At 39.0% G+C, this 24,135-nt stretch overlaps 1 protein-coding gene across 4 annotated transcripts in view; it reads left to right on the top strand.

Annotated features, from left to right (window-relative positions):
* Window positions 1-22,665, top strand: part of LOC100540008 (protein-lysine methyltransferase METTL21E-like) — a 31,651-nt gene extending 8,986 nt beyond the window's left edge. For all 4 annotated transcript variants that reach the window (XM_010728627.3, XM_010728625.3, XM_010728624.3 and 1 more), the window contains 3 exons: window positions 6,788-6,945; window positions 10,764-10,881; window positions 11,801-22,665. In XM_010728627.3, the coding sequence (XP_010726929.1) occupies window positions 6,823-6,945; window positions 10,764-10,881; window positions 11,801-12,216 (657 nt within the window). In that variant the 5' untranslated portion in view covers window positions 6,788-6,822 and the 3' untranslated portion in view covers window positions 12,217-22,665. The remainder of the gene's footprint in view (window positions 1-6,787; window positions 6,946-10,763; window positions 10,882-11,800) is intronic.
* The last annotated feature ends 1,470 nt before the right edge of the window (window positions 22,666-24,135 follow it).

Genomic DNA, 24,135 nt, shown 5'->3' with positions numbered 1-24,135 from the left:
GAACTTGCCTGGAGACTTTCCTTTGTAATCTACTTTAAAGCAGGGAACCTGCTTTAGAAAGGGGTTGGACTAGATGATCTCCAGAGGTCTCTGCCACCCCCTGTATATGTCTTATAACTGAACTCTTCAGGTGAGAGTATGTTGCTTCTGAAGAAGAGAGAATGTGTTTGCTGTAGGGCCGAACTTTGTCAGGTCAAGTTCATGCTGAAGGCTTGGATTTCATTCTTTTTGCCAATTGGAGAAAATCCATGAATGCAGGAGAGATACAGAAGATGGTAGGGTCTTATTTCTTTTGCATACTCCCTTATCACCTTGTTGTATGACACCATTTGACCTTAAAAAATTAGAGTTAGCCCAGCACTTGAAAGAGACTAATCTATGATTTCCCTGCTCCCCCTGCCCCTCCTCCCCATAAATCACTGGGTGAAACTACATTTTTATGGATTAATGCTGTATTAATCATAGAATCATAGAATTGCTCAGATCAGAGAAGACCTTAAAGATCACCAAGTCCAACCCCAAATGCATAAAAAAGTACCTGAAGAATGTTTTGTTACTCAATCTGGTGCTCGTGGGTGAGTCAGAAAATGAAGATATTGAGTACAAGTTCATTCTTCATAGATTCCATGTGCAGGGGTTGTTTTCTTCCTTTATCTTAGTCACATTCTAATTCAGTTATCAGGATACATTATCAATATATTTTAATTTTAATTCACAACCTTTGCCTTTGCCACTTTTTCTGCATTTTAAGTGCTGTTAACAGTTCTTGTTCTTTATCAGTTCAGTGAAAAATGCATTAACATAGAAAGTATCACTAGGTATATGTTTACATACTTAGCATGCTAATTATTGATGCACAGTACCCAAGTGAATTTTAAGGTTATTGTTTCTTGGTGGAGCTGTGTACTACCCAAGTACAATTTTTATGTAACTCCTGGTGTAAACAGAACAAACAATCATGTAGAATGTTTCAAAACGTACTATTTTATTTCTTTCCTAGAAAAAAAAAAACTCCATGCAGGTAATGGTAGCCTAAGGCCCATTTTTGTAATTTCTTTTATTGTTAAAGATGGTAATTTGTGGCTTGTTTCATCCCAACCTAATCTACTTATTATCTTGCTCTGCCTTCCCCACCTCACCTCTCTAGTTCTGTCTCAGCAGCAGTCAGGTCCTTTTCTTTCTTAAGGTTTTGTTCTTGTGTAAAACATTCTGCTTGATGTTTAACTGCATCAGCAAAAACCTATAGTTCTCTACATGAGATTCTGCAGCTTGTCATACATTTCTGTAATCAGCTTGCACTAAGTTCAGAACACCAGTCTTCCATATGATTTATTATCTCTCTTTGGAAAACTATATTCTTGGGGTTTTTTTTGTTTTGTTTTGTTTAATAATAATTGTAATTGCTTTGTCTGTGAGAGTGATGATTTCATGTTTTCATTGCTTTATTAATTATGTTTTTGGTATAGTGCAAAACTGTATCAACATACAAGACTGTCCTTCTGCCCTTGTATTAACTGAAAATCAAAAGAATTCAAAGAGAGTATGCTCCAACAACATTAGGTTTTTATGATAAATGAAACTTTACCTGGCATCACAGAAACACAGAATATCCTGATATGGAAGAGACCCACAAGGATAACCGATTGAATCCAACTCAAGTCTCCCCAAAATTCAAACCCTCTGTCTGAGGGCATTGTCCAAATGTAGCTCGGTGCTCTGACCACTGCTGTGGGGAACCTGTTCCAATGCCCAGCAGCCCTCTGGAGAGGAATTTTTATTTCAAAGGACTCTCCAAGTCATTAACCTGTTAGACAGAAAATCTTATGAAAGTTATGTAAATTCAAATTCTATTTCAGGAAGGATTTATGACATCTATAGACAGAAATTTCTTTGTGATCAAGATCAACAATTCAAGGGCAGAGGAGTGCTGTTTTATTAACAGAAATTATCTCAGTCTCTATATACTAACTGAATAGGGTCAAACTACCCCTTCTTGGTGTAAATATGTTTTAGCACATATAATTCCAGTAGTTTCTGTGTTTGCATGCAAATGCAAAGAGATGAATAAACAGTACATACATCCCTATGTATATAATGTCTATGTATGTAGATATACTTCTATGTCTCTCCAAAACATGAAGGAAGACAAAGTGCTAGCCAACTTCATTAAACTCAGGTAAAAGAAGAAGGGAGGGACCAATTCTAGCAGACCTTTATATTCTGATGGTTTGTTGTGTGTGCTTGAGTAATATTGCTGGAAATACCCAATATGAAATTCCATTCTTGCAAGAATTGATTCAGGTCAGTGAAGCCTCCTCTTCCCTTGTCTGACTTTTATTAGTGATAGGTCTTTCTATCTTTAAATATCACTGAAATTCTTTCACTGAGTTGTAACTTAACATTGCAGCTTGAATAAGGACTAACACAAAGATGAACAGTTATAGGAGAATAACTTCCTATCAGCTTTTTACATCTGGTATCAAGAAACTAGACTTTGATCTGAACATGGATTTATGAACATTGGTGTTGCCTAGGCACTCTTGGACCGCCTCTTCCCTGACTAAAGGGAAGTCTTCCATTCCCCAGACCCTCTCACTAACCTCCAGGGTTTGGAATTCCCGAGGGAGAGCTTTTTCACTGAAGACAGAAGCAAAGAAAACATTCAGTATCTCCGCCTTTTCAGCATCCCCCATTACCAGAACACACCCCTCACTTAGTAGGGGAGCCACATTCTCTCTAATCTTTGTTTTACTGTTAACATACTTAAAAAAGTCTTTTTTATTATCCTTTATCATCTTTTCTAGATTCAATTCCAGGCAGGCTTTAGCCTTCCTCGTCGCATCCCTGCCGGCCCTAATAACATTCCTATATTCTTCCCAAGTGATCAGACCCTTTTTCCACATTTCATGGACCTTCTTCTTTCCTTTGAGTTTGTGCACGAGCTCCTTGCTCATCCACACAGGTCTCCTGCCACCTTTTCCCGATTTCTTGCTCACAGGGACGCACCGATCCTGAGCTTGGAAGAAGAGCTGTTTAAATGCTGACCAGCTCTCAGAGGCCCCCTTACCTTCTAACACCCCGAGCCCACGGGATAGCTCCAAGTAGGTCCCGGAAGAGATCAAAGTTGGCTCTCCTAAAGTCCAGGGTAGCAATCCTACTTATTGCTTTGCTTCTTCCACTCAAGATCTTGAACTCCACCATCTCGTGCTCACTACAACCCAAGCTGCCCCTGATCTTTACTTCCTTGACAAGCCCTTCCTTATTAGTGAGAATAAGGTCCAGCAACACCCCTCCTCCACCACCTGCATCAGAAAGTTGTCTTCAACACATTGCAGGAACCGTCTGGACCACGCGTACCTGACCATGTTGCTTATCCAGCAAATATCTGGATAATTGAAGTCCCCCATAAGCACCTGGGATTGTGATGCTACTTCCAGTTGCTTACAGAAGGCCTCATCAACCTCCTCCTCCTGATCAGGGGGCCTGTAGTACACACCCACAACAGTGTCAGCCATACCAGCCCGCCCCATGATCGAAGCATAACTAGCAGAACTTTATCACTGCAGGTATTTGAAGACTTTATTTCACTTGGATTTTGCTTACACAGATGACAATATTCTTCTTGCATTGCAGATTTTCTATTTGTTTGTTATTTTTCTGTTCTGACTGCTCTGAAGACTGTAGCAGAAAAAAAAAAGATTTTTGCTTTACTTTTGTTTTTGTGTGTATCTCAGTCACACACGGACTTTAGTTATTCTGAACAATATAAAGTAGAAAATAGAAGAGTGCTTTTTGGATTGTAAGGAAAGATTTATGTGGAAGTAAGCATTTCTGGCTAAAGGTTTGTGGTCTTTACTTTGTCATTAGTTTCTTGGTCCTGATTAAATTTCTCACTATGGTGAGTTTTGAAGCCTGTCTTTCATACACATATAGTGAAACAAAGAGAAGATTGCAAGTGTTATGTCAGCTTCTTCATGTATCCCACCTATGGGATTACTGGGCCCCACTGGGCCAGTGATTTAAGTGATATTAACTAGTAGATTTGGATCTCTTCTTTCAGGAGTGTGGACAATTTATCCTAGGCAGGGAGCAGTGGCCTACAGAATTTAATAGTGTAGGTACAACACAAGCCTTGAGTAGAAAGATTACTGACAATATAAAAAATAAGTGGGACATGTTTATTGAACACTGGAGTGGTAGCTGTAATACTTCTGGAGTTTTATAGATCTTTTGGCTTAACTTTGTAAGTTAAGACTTTATAAGTTAGGGCTTTTCATCAAAATTGGATCCAAAGCATATATCAGAAGAAGAAAGGAAAAATGGCTGTAATTGAGAAGTAATAGAAGGAATAGCTTTTTATTTTGACAGCTAGTGCTAATCACAGAATGAAATCAGACTGCTGTAAGCGGTCTGAGAAGAAATAAAGCAGTCTAGATCTAGTGTACTTAGACACAGGATGATAAATTGAATACACTTTACAATATCTGTAATAAGAAATCCTCATATTATTTTTTCATAAGAAAAAATTACTATGGCCCCAAAGCAGCATTTCTATCATACTTAACTCCTGTTGGTTTAGAGTTTCCTGCTTGTGGGCTCAGTGACATATGTGCCTTCTCTCAACTTTACAACTCCTGTAAGCCTCTGATGTTATGTGCTGACTGTACACTATGACTTAGCATCTGACATTTTAAAATATCATAATTTTAACGTTAAGATTATTCTATTTATGTTACCTTTAACAAATTATACTATTTAACTTTCTTTCCAGTGGTATATATATTAGTTTATTTTTAATTTAGCTGTGTCATATAATCATAGAATCATAGAATGACTTGGGTTGGAAAGGACCTCAAGGATCATGAAGCTCCAACCGCCTGCCTCAGACAGGGCTGCCAACCTCCATGTCTTATTCTAGACCAGATTGCCCAGGGCCCCATCCAAACTGGCCTTGAACACCTTTAGGGATGGGGCATCCACAACCTCTCTGGGCAGCCTGTTCCAGCACCCCACTACTTTCATAGTAAAGAACTTCCCCCTGACATCCAACTTGAATCTTCCCTCCTTCAACTTAAAATTTTTCCCCTTGCCCTGCAGTTATCTACCCTTTCAAACAGTTGACTCCCCTCCTGTTTGTAGGCTCCCTTTAGGTACTGAAAGGCTGCAATGAGGTCACCCCACAGTCTTTTCTTCTCCAGGCTGAACAAGCCCAGCTCCCTCAGCCTGTCTTCATAGGGGAGGTGCTCCAGTCCCCTGATCATCTTCATGGCTCTCCTCTGGACTCTCTCCAACAGCTCCCTGTCTTTCTTGTTCTGGGGTCCCCAGACCTGGACGCCAGTACTCCAGATGGGGCCTCACATGGGTAGAATAGGGAGAAACAATCATCTCCTTGTCCCTGCTGGCCACCCCTCTTCTGATGGAGCCCATGATACCATTTGCTTTCTGAGCTGTAAGAGCACACTGCTGGCTCATGCCTAGTATTTTATTTTTTTCCTAATCGATTTGTGAGATACCATCCTTATTATTATTATTATTATTATTATTATTATTATTATTATTATTATTTTGTTTGTTTGTCGTTCCAGGAAAGGAGAAAGAGTTGCATCCCTTGGTAGGTTGTGGCAATAAAAATACGAATGCATACAGAGTGGCTTGAGGGGAAAGAAAATGTAGACTCTTCTATAATGCCAACAGCTGCTGTTTTCTTTATATAGATTTACTGAAGGATGGTAGTCAAGTATATTCATTTCTAATGACCACTGCAGTTTCTGTGCTGTGCTATGTCATCCAGTTGTGTGTCATTCTGTGCCATCTTGATGTTTCTCTCTGTGATTTGGATGGCAACTGCAGGCTAATAGAGGAATTCTGCTTTGGAAAAGATTGTAACCCAGTTACCACAACTTTAACATGCTTTTTTAGGGGGTATAGCTTGTAAACATGTTTTGCTTTAGCTAATTTGCCAAGAGATCGTGTCTAGCTGTGAAAGCAAATTTACCATGCAAACTCGGAATGATTCTTGATTTTGCAAAGAAAATGCTCTGGAAAGCTTCATTTACATGTTATCTGCAACACTGTGGTGCAGCTTTGTGTGACGATTGCAAAAGTGACACTGTCTTGGTATTCAGCTAAACGAATGAATCCTCTCTTGTAGAAGGGTTGCCCTGGATTATGTTAGCTATCATAAAAATCCTTCACATAGCGGCAAGTATGGCATTCAGGATGTCAAGCCAGCTGGAAAGAATCCCTTTTACAAGGCTCTGTTGGTGTGGGTGGATAAGCTTTCTTGACAACAGTAGTGCTTTCTCTCCTCTCTGTCATAATTTGTGTTGCTAGGATCTGTTTCACAAGTTTTGTGACAGACTTATATATGATATTGTGATTCCTTTTATTTACATGGGGAAAGCAAACAGTAAAAGGACATGGAAAGTAATAAGAAGTCCAGGCACAAAAGACCATGAGAATAAATATGAGAGCAGCTGTTCTTGAAGTGAAAAATATTTTTCTGTTGGTCTGATGAAATGAAAAGTAATATATGATAACATTCCACTTTTTCTGAACTTCATTTTTCCAGTAAAGTGGAAAAAATTACTTTATATAGTCATAAACTGAAAACTTCTATTAGAATTCAGGAGACTTCCCATATATCATGCTAACCATTAATGGTAAAATGCATTTTAGTTCAAAAACATCATTCCAATTCCTGCTTCAAATCAGCATTTCAACATAAATTGGTGATTTCATTGTCTGTCCTCTCAGCTTATTTGACCTTTTATATTTTTACTTCCAGGGGAAAAAGAAGAAGAACAAATAGTTACTGAAATAATGAGAAGACGTTTTTTTCCTGATGTTATAACTTATAAGGCTTGGGAAGGCTTTCACTTTGCTGGCCATGAGATAAGGATTACAGAAGCCACTGATCATTATGGGGCAGTTGTCTGGCCATCGGTACAATATTTACATGATATTGTTACTTTCAGTTTTGGAGTCTTTTAACACAGTTAGTTTGCTTTTTAGTGATAAATATTTTTTACTGTGTGTTGTAAAATTAAGGATAATATTCTATACTTTCTCCATTCTACAATTCCCAAACCTGAATTTAGCCTGGTTTTCCTATGGCTTCCTGGTTCTCAAAGCTTAAAAGATATGCAGGTCACTCCAGAGATATTACCTCTTATTTATTTCTATGCAATCCACAACAGATACAAAAAGTACAATGATACTATTTGATAGAGCACATTCTCAGCAAAAAACACTTTTTCAATATAGTCACCACCGTTAGCTGTGCATTTTTGCCAGTGATGAACAAGAACCTGCATGATGAGCTCAGAAGAGCTGCATGATGAGCTGCAGCAGCAGAGGTGACCCACTGTTTCACAACTGCCATGACAGTGCTGGTGTTAGGAAAACATTGCCTATGCAGTCCATCTTTCATCAACACAAACAAATGGAGTTCAGAAGGAGGTAAATCCAGAACTATATGATGGGTATGGTAGGACAGACCATTCAAGATTGGCAATGTGCTCCACAGTCTTCAAACTGGTATGGGACCTGGCGCAATTGTGTTGCGAGAGAAAGGCTGTGTTTTTCTCTGATGTTTATTTGGAAGTTTGAACCTTCAGCTCAGTCAGTGTTGTGATGTAGCAGTCAGATTTAATGGTTTCTCAGGTTTCCAGGAAATCCTGAAAGATCACCACTTATGCCAAAAGACTGCATATCACTTTATCTGCTAAAGACTACATCCTGAACCTTTTTATTTGATGGAGAATTCATGTGTCACCACTCTGTGGACTGCTGTTTAACTTTGGTTCGTAATGATGACACCACATCTTGTCACTGCTAATGATGTTATCCAGAGTACTGTCACCTTCAGCCTCATACTATTTCAATAGGTCTTGACAAAGTTGCATATGGTGCTCTTTCTGTTCATGTGTGAGCATTTGTGGGAACCACCTGGCATAAACCTTGTGATATTCCAGCGTTGCTACCATTTTCAACACATTGAAGCTGATATCCAGCTCCATACACAGTACTATGGTTATTATCTGCTGATTTGTGTGGATGAGCTGATTGAGACACTATTTTGTGGTGTGGCAGCTGTGCACGGCTGTCTGGAATTCAGCTTCTATTTCATGTTGTCATTGCCACTGTTGCAACACACTTCCTTCCATCTCACTGTGCTGACATCCACTGGTTGGTCTCTATAAATGTTCAGAAAGCATCAATGAACATCAACGGATGCAATTTTTTGTGCATGGAGAAATTCAACTCATCATTGCTTCATATGCACTTCCGTGTCAGAGGTCATTTTGTCAAACTGTCCTTCTGCTGCCAATCATCACACAGCAACAAAATGTAACAGAGTACTGGCAAAAGGTTCAACCTCTACTGCCATACCACCAAAATCCATCTCTGATATCTGGGCCAACGTAACAAAACAGAAGGCATTACTTTTGGAGCAGCCCTTGTATTTCTTGTTTGTGCCCCTTCACACAGCATGTATGATGTGATGCCTTTTCCTCTCCTGTCAAAACTTCCTGGTCCTATTGGCCAATTAGAAGCAAATTTTAAAGGAAATGTGGGTCTTATATGAGAATTACATTACTCTACATGTTATGAGTAAATGACCCTAGAGAAAGCAGATTCAGAAAGAGCTCATAAGGTGCTGACTCTCATAGAAGCTACTTAAGCTACTCATGAGAAAAATTTAGCATGTAAATATGCAGTCACGGGAGAAGATTCGCACAGGACTTCCAGTTTCTTAAAAAGCAAGAAACCTGTGTGGAGATGAATCCATGCTCTCAGGAACCATCATTCTTGGCTCTTGATATCACAGAATCACAGGATGGTTTGGATTGGAAAGGATCTCAAAAATGTAAGAACTATCAACGTATCCACCATACAAAGAACTTTCTTCAGTATTTTGAGTTTGTGCAATGCAGCTAGTGGACTGTTTTGAAATAATTAAGAGTGAAAAAACACTGCTGCAGCTGGACAGGTGCCACGATGAACCACTGACACTTACATTGCTAAAAGAATATCTCTAAAACAGATGGATCTCCAAGGGGTCCTATAGAATCAAGAGGATTAAAGCCAAGAGGCTCCATTGTTTCCCAATATCAGCTTCCTAAAACTGTGCTTAAGACTGTGTTTTTAAGAAGCATGACCATAATCCACCTGAGGAGGGTTAGTGTACCCTTCTGCTTTGGATGCCAAACACTTTTGCTTAGCAGAACTGGAGAAGTTGTTTACACTATATCTCTTAGCAGCCTCAGTGAATGTCTTCAAGGTAGGGTTGGCTGGCTGTTAATTATTCTCACAAATCAAGGGCTACACTGAAATGCAATTTTTTTCTGTGGGGATTTAGTCAATTTTTCTGTGAAAGGAAGGAAACTGCCACTGTGTCTCTATATTCTCCCTTGTGTTCCAACCTGCAATATTTGAAATCTTCTGAAAAATGTCAGTCACATTTGTCAAGAATGCAGAAAATTTAAGAGAAGTTAAGCTTCTGCGTGGAAAGGAAGCTGAGTTTTAAAGGTTCCCTAATTTAAGTCACAGAAGTTTTGATCCTGCCAGCTGGTTTCAACAGCAGAACATGTCAAGATACCAAGGGAAGAAATGATGGGAATGAATGGAGCTAAAAGGAAATCTTGATAGGATTTGTTTTAGAAAGTCAGTCCAATACCACGCACCAGTCTTAAGGAACCTCCTTTTATTAATATAGTTTCCACAAACTTTCTATTTTTAAGTTTTGTTGGCTGAGATATCTGTATGTTCATATAAAGGACATTGCTCTTTTTGCTCTGATTTAAGAGGTTGAAAGCAAAAACATTAACTTTCTATCTCTAAGTCAACAGTCCTCCTTCTCCATTCCTTCTATATTTTAATCTATTAAAGTAAAACCAAGAATAAAATTTTGCAGAGCCAAACTGAATCACTTCTAATTATTTTCCCAAATGGTAATCTGTACTGCAAGATAATGTAGCAACCGATATATGTATCTGTCAGTATAGACTATATAATTTTCTATGTGTGGGAAACAGTACAGGAGACAGGCTGGAAACTGTCTTTGTGAGAGGAGTAAAAATAGCCATTTGTATTTCTAGAGTGATCTAAAGAACACTGGTCAGTGTGAGATAGGACAGAAAAGCTGGAGTTTCTTGGTTACAGTTTATAAATGTATATATAAGGAGTCAATTGTAGAGGGCTATGTGATTTTGTATAGTAAAATAGTTTTTACACTTAACAAGGTATGGATATTAAAACTAGAAGGAAATTGAACCAAAAGTAAAGGGATGAATTTACTGGCCCTTTCTGAATCATTATGATCACTAATTCTTGTTTTAAATAATTACTGCAAGAGACTAGCAAGAGTTGTGAATTTTCTCTCACACGCAGTCCGTATATCAAGATGTCTTTGTGACAGACATGTTTTAACTCAACCAGAAGTAAGTGTGGGAATTGCTGACTGGAATTTTACAGCTCATGTTATGCAGTGTGACAGATTAGATAATTGCAGTCATTCCTTCTGGTTGCAATGCTTTGCAAGCCCATATCGAAGCATGTGGTGGCATTTGTTTTGTCAGCCTATAGAGCTCAAAGATAGTGATCCTTTCAGGACATTATTTGAATGGATATTGCTCATTTTAAACAGACATGAAATTATAAAACATTTTTTTGCATGCTTGTAAATGACAATGTATATTGAGTGAAGGTTTTTATTTAATTTATTTATTCAGTATATTCATGGATTCCCTCTCCTGCAGGCTCTCGTTTTGTGTTATTTTTTGGAAACCAATTCTAAACAGTACAATTTGGTCGACAAAAATGTGATTGAAATTGGAGCTGGAACTGGATTGGTCTCTATAGTAGCCAGTTTACTGGGTGAGTACATACCACTGCTCTTATACTCTTGGAAACATCTCTCAGATAAATACTGGAAAGCAAAGGAAGTACCTGAGTATTTCTAAAACACAGTTATTTGACATTTTCTAAGAGAAAGAAGAAGTGAATTCCAACAGGGCTTCTTAGAAATTTGTGTTGTTTTTTCTCCCCCTCTAAAACTGTAAATGCAAAGGTGTAGATGCAATAAAGAAGGTCCCTGTGGATGTTGTTACCATTAGCAATGTTAAACAGGGGATCAACAAGTAAGAAATTAGTATCTAAGAGGATGTCAGTGGCAATAGGTAAAGTCAGACACAGACATGACCAACACATCATCTTCCATTGATCAAATAAATACCTCTTGGATGCCAGGTCACTTTCTTCAAACTTGAGTCCAGCCTTTTCTTTCAGCAACTGATCCTTGACTTTTCTTCTACAAAAACTTGTTTTCTCTCCTGGCAGCCTGCTCTTCCTGAAGAGTAATTCAAATCAGTAACTCCTGTATTTTAACATAATTTTAGCTTTCTGCAGACTGAGAAAGCTTCTTGATACGTTAAAAGGAAAGAACCTGAGGCCATGCCTAAATCTAGTTGATTTTCTGCAGGTAGTAACTGTTACTCTTCAATTCCCAATCTCTCACTGTACTTTCATTGAAAATGGCATCGAGATACAGTATTTGATTTATCCCCACCCAAGCCCAGCTGTCTTTAGATTGCAGTCTGTACAGCAGAACTGCTGGGAACCAAATATTTATTTTAAGTACAATGAGTAATAACTATTGGGAGCAATAAGAGTGTTCTATTCCCCTAGACAGAAAATTTGCTAAAATCGGTTCTTTGTGCAGTGGCTTATGCAAGTGGGCTTTTACTCAAGTCTTGAAGTATATTGAAAGATTGCTTTTGTTTTCTTCCTGTCACAGGTGCACTTGTGACTGCCACTGATTTGCCAGAACTGCTGGGAAACCTTCAGCACAATGTTCTCCAAAATACAAAACTGAAATGCAAGCACCAGCCCTGTGTCAAGGAGTTGTCCTGGGGAATTGATCTGGAAAAAAACTTTCCTAGAGCTTCATGTCACTTTGACTACATTATGGCTGCTGATGTAGTTTACCACCATCCCTTCCTCGATGAGCTCCTACTAACTTTCGACCACTTGTGCAAGAATGATACTGTCATTATGTGGGCTATGAAGTTTAGGCTGGACAATGAGAACCAATTTGTGGACAGATTTCAGACACTCTTTGATTTAGAGGTGATTTCTAATTTCCCTAGTTTGAACATAACTCTGTATAAGGCAATGAGGAAAGGCAGGATGAAAGTCAGACCTTCCAAATAGTCTGTCTGAAAAAGAGATATATGGGGGTGATTATCTCAGATGCTTTGTAGCTAGTTCTCTTTTTAATAATTTCTGCATAAGTAGTTGCCTGCATCTGTACAAATGACATTTCTGAAGCAAGTTAGAACAAAACATTGGTTTTCCAGTGCATCCCTACAGAATTCCTGAATTCAATTTGCTGAAAGTTTTATAAGTAGAAGAAAGGTATTTCTGATGTTTTCTTGACTTTTATGTGCTAAATTGACAAAACTAATAATTTTCACAATTTTCAATATTATTTTCATGGGATGTGCAATGAATATTTCCACTGACTTTCAAATGCAGTTTTAAACAGTGTCTGATGAGATTAACCAATCTTTCAAAGATTTACTACAGTCTTACGTTTTGTATTTAACAGTTGTGATGTTAAATCTGTCTTTCTTCATTCCCACCATAGTGTTCAAATCCTTCCTTCAGATGGCCTTTAGATGACTTTAACTGAAAGAAAAAATGGGAGATATAGTATCATAGTGAAGGGAGAGAGACTATTAGTTACTCCTTGATTTAATGATTATGCTTTCATAGTATCATAGAATGGTTTGGGTTGGGGAGGACCTTAATGGTCATCTAGTTCCAACACCCCTGCTATAGTAGGGACACCTCCCTCCAGACCATGTTGCTCAAAGCCCCATCCAGTCTGGCCTTGAATGTCTTCAGCATGAGAACATCCACACCCTCTCTGGGCGACCTTTTCCAGAGTTTCACCACCCTCACAGTACAGAATTTCTTCCTAATATCTAGTCTAAATCTACCCTCTTCCAGTTTAAAACCATTTCTTTCCCTTCCACTTTTTATTTAGATTCAGGGATTCTTGAGCAGACAGCTGCATACGTGAGGCAACAGAGAGTTAAATATTTTGTTACTTGAACAAAGGTCTGGAATAAGAATAGTACATCACATCCGCAAGTCCCCATTGCAAAGACCTTAAATTTTTGGATATCTGCCCCTTCATAAATAGACTGGTATGTGCACCTCAGGGAACAATGGAAAAACAGCAGTGGCATCAGGATAAGTGTTCTGCAGTGTCAGCTGGTGGCGACTAGAGGTAGAAAATGAAACCTGCTTGTCACAGTGTGGCTGAGACATGGAAAGACCAGAGTTTTTGCAAGGGCAAATGGAGCATTTTTCTCCTAGCCTCTCCTAGCTAACATGTGTTCCCAATTTTAGTGATCAGATTAGTGTATTTAAACACAGGATTTTTTCCTTTGTTTCTACTCCCAGCATAAAATTTGGTTTTCTAAGATAAAACTTTCTACTGTTAGACATGAAGTGGTGCAGACAGGAGAGTCCAAGCTGCCAAGATTTTCCAGTGGGATTTGGGGACCCCAAAGATGAAAGGAAGTAGTGGGAGGATAGATGAGTATTTGGCAGGAGGGATTTGGATGTACAAGGAGGGTTGTGGAAAAAATGTAGATATAGGGAGAAGGTGAGATGAAAAAAGAGAAGAGGTTGCAACAGTGACACTAACTTCAAAATGTTGGATCCACTGACTGAAAGGGGACATTCTCTGTAATAACAATTACTTGCAACCATCCAATCCACTGCAATTGAAACTAAAATCCTTTCATCCCAAAGAGCATCCCTGTTTACAAATATTTCACAGATAAATGGATTGGCACTGGGTAATGAGCAAGACGGCTCTGCTTGCACCAAAATCCTCCAGTGAAAATATCCTGTGAACTACAAAGAAAAGCAGGCTAAGGACGAAAAGAGAGAGTCCAGCAAAGTAGTAAAGTGGGATCACTTTTAATACAAACGAGCCTTTCTATTTTGTCTGACGCTGTCCCCCACTGAGCTCCTGCTGAAGTCAACAGGAGCTGTGTTTGTAGAGCAGATTCAGAACTGGGCTCTTTAGTCCTAACAGCATGGTAATGTTTAGTGTAATCTAACACTGCTCCCCTTTCTCACAAGTCGGTCTAAGCAACACTGTGTGAAGCTTCCTGGGAAAGCTCCAGAGCCTAGCTGCTCTATTGTACGAAGGCCTTTTGTCCTCTGTTATGATAGGCAGGTTATTAGCCATGACCAATGGGTGGTGGAGGTTATATGTGTAATTTGCCTGTGGAGTTTATTTCTGCTCACTGAGAACAGGTCTCTCAGATGACTGTCAGATATTGCAGTTTCCTAAAGTCGGTTATAGTTTTAGTAATCACTTACTCTTTGGTCTAAAACTTCAAACAAAACTCAAGTCGTTATGCAGTGCACCATGTTGCGAATGCACATGGCATTTGCATCTGTAGTAAAAACTGTGGGTGAAAGAATTCCACCTATATGAATGCTAGAGAGACTGTGTAGGCTTACACGCTTTTACAGTTTATTATGGAATGCTATGGTAATGATATTAATTGAAGATATAAGCCATGTACTGCATAGATTCGGTCAATTCCTTGGTTTTCCATACTCTCCTCTATCAGTAACTTATTGAACAACAATACAAACAATATGCATAAGTAACTTGACAGCATTTTCTAGGTTTTCCACAAATGTTTTACCAACTACACAACTTTCACATGCTAATATTTATTATTGCCATTATTATTATTATTATTACCTGTGTACATATAAAAAGATCAAAGAAATTTATTTTGCTGTTAATTATATAATATCTCCATCAAAGTCTTTTATAAGTCATACTTCATCAAAGTCTTTTATAAGTCATACTTTTTACTTCTAAATATTAAAGTAGCAAAAATTTTCATCATTGTATTTTTTCAACCATGCTGAGTTTTTGTTTCTCGTTGAATTGTGATATTGCAGCTCTGGGTGACTGGGTTGCATTTTCATTATTAAATTCACTGATTTGTGCTTTTGCCTCTTATAACAGCTGTAAGAAAAAGCTATAGCCATTGAAAAATCATTCATGTGGCAGTACAGATCGCCTGAGCAAATCTCATTTTCATTTAGAAGTAGTAAGAGTGGCCCAGACTATGAAATACAACAGCTAGGGAATATCCAAATAACTATCCATGGCATAAATGCCAGTTGATTAATTGCACAATCACTTGTCAGTATTAGGTGAGCAACAAAGACTCTAGCTGCCATGGGTGTCTTTAATGGTGATTGATATTTAACATCTATTGACTGTGTTGATAGATGTGACAATCACCTGAAAAAATACTGCACTTTATAAGCAAAGAACAGAGGATCCTGAGAACAGGATGGGTCCAGAAACCCACTGAACCCTTCAAATTTTGGAGAACTGAAAGGTATAAGATACTCTTCTGTTCATAATTCTGATACTACACTGGTAACTATGAGGTGACCTGAAATAAATTCAGTGAGAGGAAAATAGTGGCTGTTGAGATGTCATTGCTCCATTGATGTACTTCAGAAATCGATATGTTCATGCTTATAATAGCTCTGTGACGTAAGGGAAATATGGTGACACAGTTGTGGAGCAAAGAGGAAACTGAGCTAAATGTCGAGTGATAGTCACAGTATGAAGTACAGTTAAAAAGTTCTTTCACAGTAAAAACAATATTTCCTGTGCTTTTTTTTCTTGCTAGAATTTGCTCACGTGGCGACAATGGAGAATTTAAACTAAATTCATTATTTCCTAAAAAAAGACCCCATGCATCTCTGTAAATAAATAAGAAAAACAGGGAGTGTAAGCACTCAGATTTCATGTAGTTTTTCCAGCTAAACATATAATACATAGAATACAGCAGTTACAGTGAAATACTGGAATCATCCAGGTAGGAAGTCACCTCGTTGTTTGCAGACATACGTACCTGGAAATGTCTTCCAGGTGGGTTCATTGCAGTCTTTCCAGGGACTGACATGAAGCAGACTGGATTGTAGTCTTCAGCTAATGTTTTTATCCCACTATGTGCTTTCCTCACTCTTCTCTGAATTTTCAAACCCCATTCCAGGTTCACTATCTCACACAGAGTTAGAATATAACCCCTCGTCCTCTCTTCCTGTCCTTTAAGAACTGTTAGCCAAAGCATTGCATTTATGCTGTTTATCTGGAAGAAAAGGCTCTAAAATATACTTGTATGACCCTTTTTCTATCTCAGGGGAAGAATATTATTTGGAAATTGAGAGACAAGCAAATCAAGGCATGAGATCCCAGAGACTTTTTACTGCTACCCAGACATAAGGTTTGGATACTCTGAAATCCTGAGCTCTCATGTCCCAACAGGTCTGTAATTACAGGACTTTTCTACAGAACATTACTCACTGACTATTACAGATGATTAATCTCTACTGTCAGATTATTGCATTATTGGATTATCCAGATTTTATATTATCAAATTGTTATTATTAGCCATAGGTCATCTGTCCTCTATGCTATTGACTCCACTCACATTCCTTTCAGGCTTGAAGACAGTTCATGAAATCAGAAGAGGCTGTTGCTCTCATGATGCCTGTTATTATTACACCCCCGTGTGAGAGGCAATGACTGCTTCTTTCAGCCTTGGCAGCAGAGTAAAAGTATCATTAGATATTGGCTGTGTTCCTGCTAGAAGTTCATCAGATTATAGTAGCATTAGAAGTGCATGGACACTCAGGGTAACAAAATGGATTTTTTTGACAGTGGATGATACGATTTTTATTAGGAACACATGGTTTCTCATGATTTATTCTACTGGTCTATCAAAATAAAAATGTTAGCAATATTCTCCAACTGGGGAACAATTGTGAGCAATCACAGAAGTTGCTCTTGATGCCCTGAAAGTGAAATCCCAAAAGGCTCAGCAGTCATGCTGCTGTAAAAAGTAAGAAAATCACACATCTCCCTTCCAGTTTATTGAACTTTAAACAGCACTGCTTTGATTTACAATGTGAGAACACAGATAGAGGGAGATGGTAAATCTGATTTAGAAGATCATGGCAATTGTAATCTGACAGAGCACTTTCTTGCCTATTTCTACCTGATGTGGATGGCTTCAAAATATTTCAAAGTGCACACCTTCAGGACAGTCTGCTCCCTTCCAGACTGAAGTGCTTTATCAAAGAAAGGAAACTTTTGGGAAGCGTTTTAATCTGAATTAAGATGAAAAATCTTCCAGGTTCACCCAAATCATTTGGAGTCTGGGTGATGATAGTGAATGCCTGAGGAGCCCTGTACCCAGTGCTGTAGCACAGTTACCTGAAAAACTTCATACACACTGAATGGGGAATCGTTTACTTTTGAAATCTGGTTTTCCTTGCAGCATAATAGGTAAATAAATAATTTCAAAGTACACTCATTGTAACTGAGATATTCTATAGAAGCTGTGTTTTGTACCGCAAAATAGGTTTGTCAGATGATTCCTAGCTAATTCTAGTTAGGAAATTGCAATGAGATGGAATCTGTTGAACAAATTGTGCAAGAGACTGGAGAGATAAGAAATCACATGGAAATTATTGCTAAGACATGTAAAATAACACAACAGTATTCACTGCTTGTTTTCAGACTACTGCCCAGTTTTCAGTAAATTCCCAATAGTTAGTCTTTATAACAGCCATAAACAACTGAATAATACAGGCAGGAGAAAGATCATATAAGAAAAACGCTCTGATACAGGTTGTGAAGAGAAATCTGCCTTTTAAAAAGTGTGTAAGAATCCCCATTTGTAATTTCAATGCTACTTGAATGGAAAAGGTATAGGCTATCCACAGTGTCACTATGATTTAGTCATGGAAAACAAAAATATCTTCTGTGTGTCTTTCATCATTGTTCTCACATCAATACCAAGAGCAGAAATTCTGCTTCTACCATTTCTCACAAATGCGTTTGGTCCCCAAATTTTATTTCTTCCTCACATGCTGTAACGGTTGTGGCAAATAGGGTTGACAGAGTTTAGGAAAGGGGGAATGAACAGGTCTGGGATTCTTTGTCATGCATATGGCATTGTTCATTTTCCTCCATTTCAAAATAGTTTGATATAAAATGTATGTGCACTTGAAGAGTGATCTGGAGCCCCTTTTATTTTAATCCATTCAAGGTCAAGCTTACTCTTGGGTCTGTGGGATCACTGATCCTGTGACTCCTGTATTCCTGAACCTGGAGCAGTCCAACCTCAGAAAGAAAGTGGAGATTGTTCCCACTAACTAGCTCCAGGATGAGAAGAGAACTTGAACTTCCATCCTTTATCTTCTCGAGGAAGCACTGTAACCTCTAGACCATTTTACCACAGGAGATGCAGATTCCTTATGCAGATAAGCATCATCACTTGAAGCCATGGCTATTCTAGAAAGATACAGATACCAACAACTCTGCTGTTAAATCAAGTTTGAAACCTGATTTACATTTGGCAGCTAATGCTCCTCATATCAGTACAGTTCTTTTTTTTTCTTAGCATACAGACAATTGTTTTGACTACTAAACTGTTTGTCAGTCTTTCACTGCATAGCATATAGGCTTTGTATGTTTGTCAACTGCTGATTAACTAGTATCACATGCAGTGTTACAAGCTCCATAAATGCAGCCAACACCTTCAGTTCGCATATATTCTCCTACTGTGATAGTTAAGAAATTTCTTAGCTGGGTACTTCATGTCTTCCAAAGGAAAGTGTGAAGCTAACCACTCCTTTTTCATGAAGAGATTCACTGAATTTTCACATGAAGAAGGCTTGTGCTGCACAGAAAACTTCCACTCAGTGTCTGTATCTCCAGTTATTCTTATTTTATTCCAGCTGACCTGATTCCTTGACCATCTTTTTTCTTTATGCTTCCTAATGTTTGTCTTCCTCAAACTATAAAGTTCCCACAGAAACTCAAACTGGTGTGTTGCCTGAGCAACAAGTAATCTGAATCAAATCAAACACTTCAACATATCATGAGCTGTGAATATTATCTTCTCACCTCCTTCCTAACAACAGAAACCTCTATGATACATTTTTTCAAAGTGCAAATGTCTATGTTTTTCTTTGCCTGAAAGTTATTTATCATAGACAAGAGCTACAGTTGGTGTAGTATCTCAGCGTTGCACAGCACTACTTATTTGTGTCTCTTCTGAACCCCAAACCTTCTTCCTCACTGGCTTTTTACAGGGATTCTTATTCTGAGAGTTCTTTCCAACAAGAGGGCAATGTGCCCCTTGTGCAAAAAACCTCATGCAATCTTGTCTCAGTATTTGGACTTCATGCCACTCTTCTGCTGTTCCTTGCTATTTAGGCTGACAGAAGTAGATGCCTCTTTCTCTTCAGCCAGAAAGTTGCTTCCAGACAGCTAATGGTTTCTAATTTCCTGTGAAGTATAATCTCCACATAAATGTGATGAAACATGGGGAGGTAAAAGATGGGAGCAGGATCATCTTTTTGAAGGTTCAGGACCAATTTGTGTCAACAGAGATACACAACACCACCATGCTGTGAGCTATACAAACTGGGATAAGAACTGCCAGTGAACAGCCCAGCAGAGAAGAACTTGGGAGTTTTGGTGGACAAAAAGCTGAACATGAGACAGCAGCGTGCACTGGCAGTCACAGAGTTATAGAATCACAGAATCCTTAGAGTTGGAGGGGACTTCTGAAGACCATCTAGTCTAACTCCTCTGCAATGAACAGGGAAATCCACAGCTGGAACAGTTTGCCCAGGGCCTGATCCAGCCTCACCTGAAAATCTCCAGGGATGGGGCACCCACCACATCTCTGGGCAACCTGTTCCAGCACCTCACCTCCCTCAATGTAGAAGATTTTTCCTTATATATAACCTAAATCTACTCTCTTTAAGCTTGAAACTGTTGCCTGGAAGGCCAGCAGTGTCCTGGAATGCATCAAAAGAGGGATTGCCAGCAGGGCGAGGGAGGTGACTGTCCCCCTCTACCCTACCCTTGTGAAGCCCCATCTGGAGAACTGTGTTCCAATCGTGTGACATCCAATACAGGAGGGATGTGAAGCTGTTGGAGCAGGTCCAGAGTAGGGCCACGAAGGTGATCAGAAGTCTGGAGCACCTCTCCTTTGAAGAAAGGTTGAGGGATTTGGGCTTATTGATCTTGGAGAGAAGAAAGCTCTGAGGAGACTTCCTGGCAACCCGCCAGCATTTGAAGAGAGTTTTTGAGCACCAACTTTTTACATGGTCTGATAGTAATAGGAAGAGGGGGAATGATTTTAAACTAAAAGAAGGGAGATTTATTTTAGATATTAGGTGGAAATTTTTTACACAAAGGGTGATGAAGCATTGGCACAAGCAGTGCAGAGAAGCTGTGGATGCCCTGTCCCTGGAGGTCTTCAAGGCCAGTTTGGATGGGGCCCTAGGCAGCCTGATCTAATGGTTTGCAATCCTGACCACGGCAGCATTTGGGACTGGATGATCTTTAAGGTCCCTTCCAACTCAAACCATTCTATGACTTCTTCCTGTCTGAATGGTAAAGAGTGTCTCAAATCAACATGAGGCAATTGGTATATCTTTGTGGATAATTTTAAATTTGGAAGCATCTTTTTGGAGTTGTTTGCCTTCAAAAGGGAGGGCTCAGGAATGTTTATTGGCTGAAGAATTGGCCTGGGAATAAATGAAACCAGTTTGATACAGAAGACTTGGAGATGATACTGCTCTATCCTTTGAAAGCAAGATGCAAGTTGGCATTTCCCTTCTTCCTTTTACTTACTAACTTAGATTTGCAAGGCTTGGAAGACGGGAACAAAGTAGTTCCTGTTGAGATCCCAAAGTTGGAAGCTGTCACTCCAAAAGAGCTGGCTCGGCTACTTCAGACTATAATTGTGCTGTCATCATTAGTCATTTTCAACTGAACAACACAAGCTAAGATGACCCACCACTACTAAAGATCAGCACCCAATACCAAGACATCACTGGATCAGGAAATGGTGAACCACTTTGCTTTGCATGTATTAGCTGCACCTTCTTATAACTTGAATTTTTCTTCTCCCTCGTTTATAGTTTCAAGATTTATTTGATAACTTTTGATGTTTTTCATCTTTGACAAGGAAATATGAAATCTGTCTCACAAAACTCTATGAGATGTTGCTAGGGAGATTTATAGATTATAGTTAAATAAACTTTGTCAGATTAAAGGCTTACCTGCTAAAGAAATGGCAACATTATGACTTCGTTATTTCTTTCTTTTTTCTTAATTCGAGATAACATAGTTAATCTTCAGTTTTAATCCAAGAGTACACGAATCTGTATCCATTTCCAGACACACTTGTCACACGTGGACTGTGCTCAGGGACAGTTATTGCATTCCTACGTTTAGAAAAGTAAAATCTCATATTGGCCTCTGGAGGTCACTGTAGCTCTACAAAAAGGAGAGAACCACTAATTAACGACTGACTAGGAAAGCATTTGGAGACAGAGTGTTCTGGAATAGGTATGTTTACGGTGTGAAAATCGTGTGGTAAAAACAATAAAATCCTATTGCAGAATGTGACTTTTTTTTTTTCCCCCTTCCCAAATTGTGCATATTTAGGGTTTATTTTGAGCAAATAGTGTAGGAGTCCACTTCCCACGTTCCTTTCCTACGTGCTATGGAAAATTCAAGTGCTTGGTGTGCAGGAGGTGGCTCTATGCTAGAGCCCATTTTCTCATCTTTGCATAAAGAAGGAAATTTCCTATCAAGGAGTATTTGCAGTATTTGTGGCTTCTCTGTTTCTCTTAGCTGACCACCTCTCTGGGAGATCCTACAGCTGAGGATGTAGGAAAATAGATTACTGTATTAGGGGGATTTTCTGAAATTTTGCATTTTTCCTTCTCTACAGTGAAGTGCACCATCTGCCCTTCAGAAGACAAACGATGTGCTCAGCTCACAGCTGAACACTCCCTAGGGCACCCACCCTCCTGGAGCATAACCGAAGAGCAGCTTTTGCTACTCATAAACATTATGACTTCTGACACATAAACAAGAGAGTAACTGGCTATAGCTATTCTGTCACTAAACTGCCTTGACTTAAATTTGTTACCTGCGTGTATGACAGGGGCACCAGGTAAGGCTGCAAAAACCTGCCTGAATAGATGGTTAGACTGTCTGGCCTTCATACTATTCGGACACCCATGCAGTGGTTGTTGCTGCAGTGGCAGTGCTGTCAGCAGTTGAGCTGCCAGCTTGAAGCCAGCTCAGGAATGCTGAAGTGCTGGTGGTAATACATAAAGTGCTTTTCTGCTGCAGAACACTTTAGCATATGCTCATGCTCAGACTTAGCTATGTGTCCCTGACATCAAATGGAGCATAAGAATTGGAGGACATAAAAACTTTTTAAAAGATGTAGAATCTGTTAAGTTCTTGTACCAGAGTGCTTACGAAATATTCCATCTCTTGTAATCTAATAGCTGTTCCTTAGAGCTGTTTCACAGTAAGGCACAGATCTTGCCTCCAAAAAGCCTTCAGCTAAAGATAAACAGCATATGAAAAGTACAAGTGAGGAAAAAAGCAGAGAGACTGACATACATCTCTATCTACCGATACACTTCTACGGAAAGCACTGAAGTTTGGACTCACCCTACCTAAGCTACAAGCCTGGTTGCTTTAATTTCCTTTCATAATGTGGCAAAAAAAAAAAAAAAAAAAAAAAAAAAAAAAAAAAGGCAGGAAAGGTCACAGATGTGGTATGTTTCAGAGAGAAGACAGGGTCCCTCAATTACCTTCTTCTAAGGGAGGTCATAACAAGCCAATTTAATAAAGCAAAAATCCATGCGAGCTTTAAGATCTGCTGTTTATACATACATTGACATCTGTTTGATAATCTATGCAAATAACCCTCATGCCCATCTCTGGGCACTGATATTTACAAGTTGTGGCTTATATATTTTGAAGATGAGTGTGCTGTGAATTAAGATAAAAGGCAATCAAATCCTAGAGTGAAAGTCTGTAAGTTCATCTGCCTGCACAGATATTTAGCTTTCATGCAGTCAGTAAAAATCAGAGTTGTAATGGACTCCTGAAAAGCACAACAGCCCTTCAAGGTATCTAGTGTAGGTGTGTACTCTGTTACTATGCTGCAGCTGCTGGTTTCATGTCTGCAACACAGTATATCTCAACAAAGAGGAAAGAACTTGAGCTTGAGATTTTGACATTTCCTTTTAAAATTTGCATTGTCTGATTTTTTCCTGGTGAAAGAATGTCACAAAGTGATTAAGCCTCTTTGTTTCTATTTAGATACACTCAGAATGATTATTAATGGGGATTTCACTAGTGTTTCATTGACCTTTCCCTTAGGAGTATTGCCCTGTAGACTACACATTTTTAAAGCTGAAGTTATCTGTTAAAATTTTTCGATGTCTTCATGAACTCGCAAGAATCTGTTATGACATTAAAATTGACATACTCGACTTCACTATGTGTGTAAATGTGATCAATACATCATTAGAATTGAGTCCTGAGCTAGAGCTTGAAGGAAGATAGACAGTTCATTGCATGTGTCCTCTGCACAAAAGATAGTGTAAAAATGCTTTAGAAGGCATCAGGTGAAAATGGAAAAATAGAGGAATGAGCTTAAGGCTGGTATCATTGCTGGGCAATGGTACCACAAGCCATAAGGATCCTTTGGCACAAAGGAGGAGGAACAAATTCCTCCCTGTTGCAAGTCTTGTCTCAACAGGATTATAGACAGAAGGGAGAGGCTGGTGCAAAGGACACCATGTGAGGGTCAAGGTATGAGCTCTGCTGCTTCCAGCTGGCAGTAACTGGAGAGGCTTAAATGCTGACTTTGAAGGTTGATCTGATTTTCTAGCTTTCTGAGCTTGTCTCTTTGAAAATTAAACATGGGAACTTATTTGAGGCTGCAATTCCCTTACGTACGTTTGAATCCTATAAAAGTCAAGCAGAGGGGCAGTAACACCAGGTTTTCAGGAGGAAGATTCTGAGTTGAATGTGGAGTAAGCTTGGATGCTGTACTTGGGTTTCTAGATAAGACCTGAAGAAGAAGGGACAATGAAGCCATGAGGCAGCACCAGGCAGCAGAAGGGCAGCACCAGGCATTTAAGAAATTCCTGAGGAAAGAT

Source organism: Meleagris gallopavo, chromosome 1, assembly GCF_000146605.3.
Source record: "Meleagris gallopavo isolate NT-WF06-2002-E0010 breed Aviagen turkey brand Nicholas breeding stock chromosome 1, Turkey_5.1, whole genome shotgun sequence".
Classification (NCBI taxonomy): domain Eukaryota; kingdom Metazoa; phylum Chordata; class Aves; order Galliformes; family Phasianidae; genus Meleagris; species Meleagris gallopavo.
This window is presented reverse-complemented; position numbering and strand designations above follow the sequence as displayed.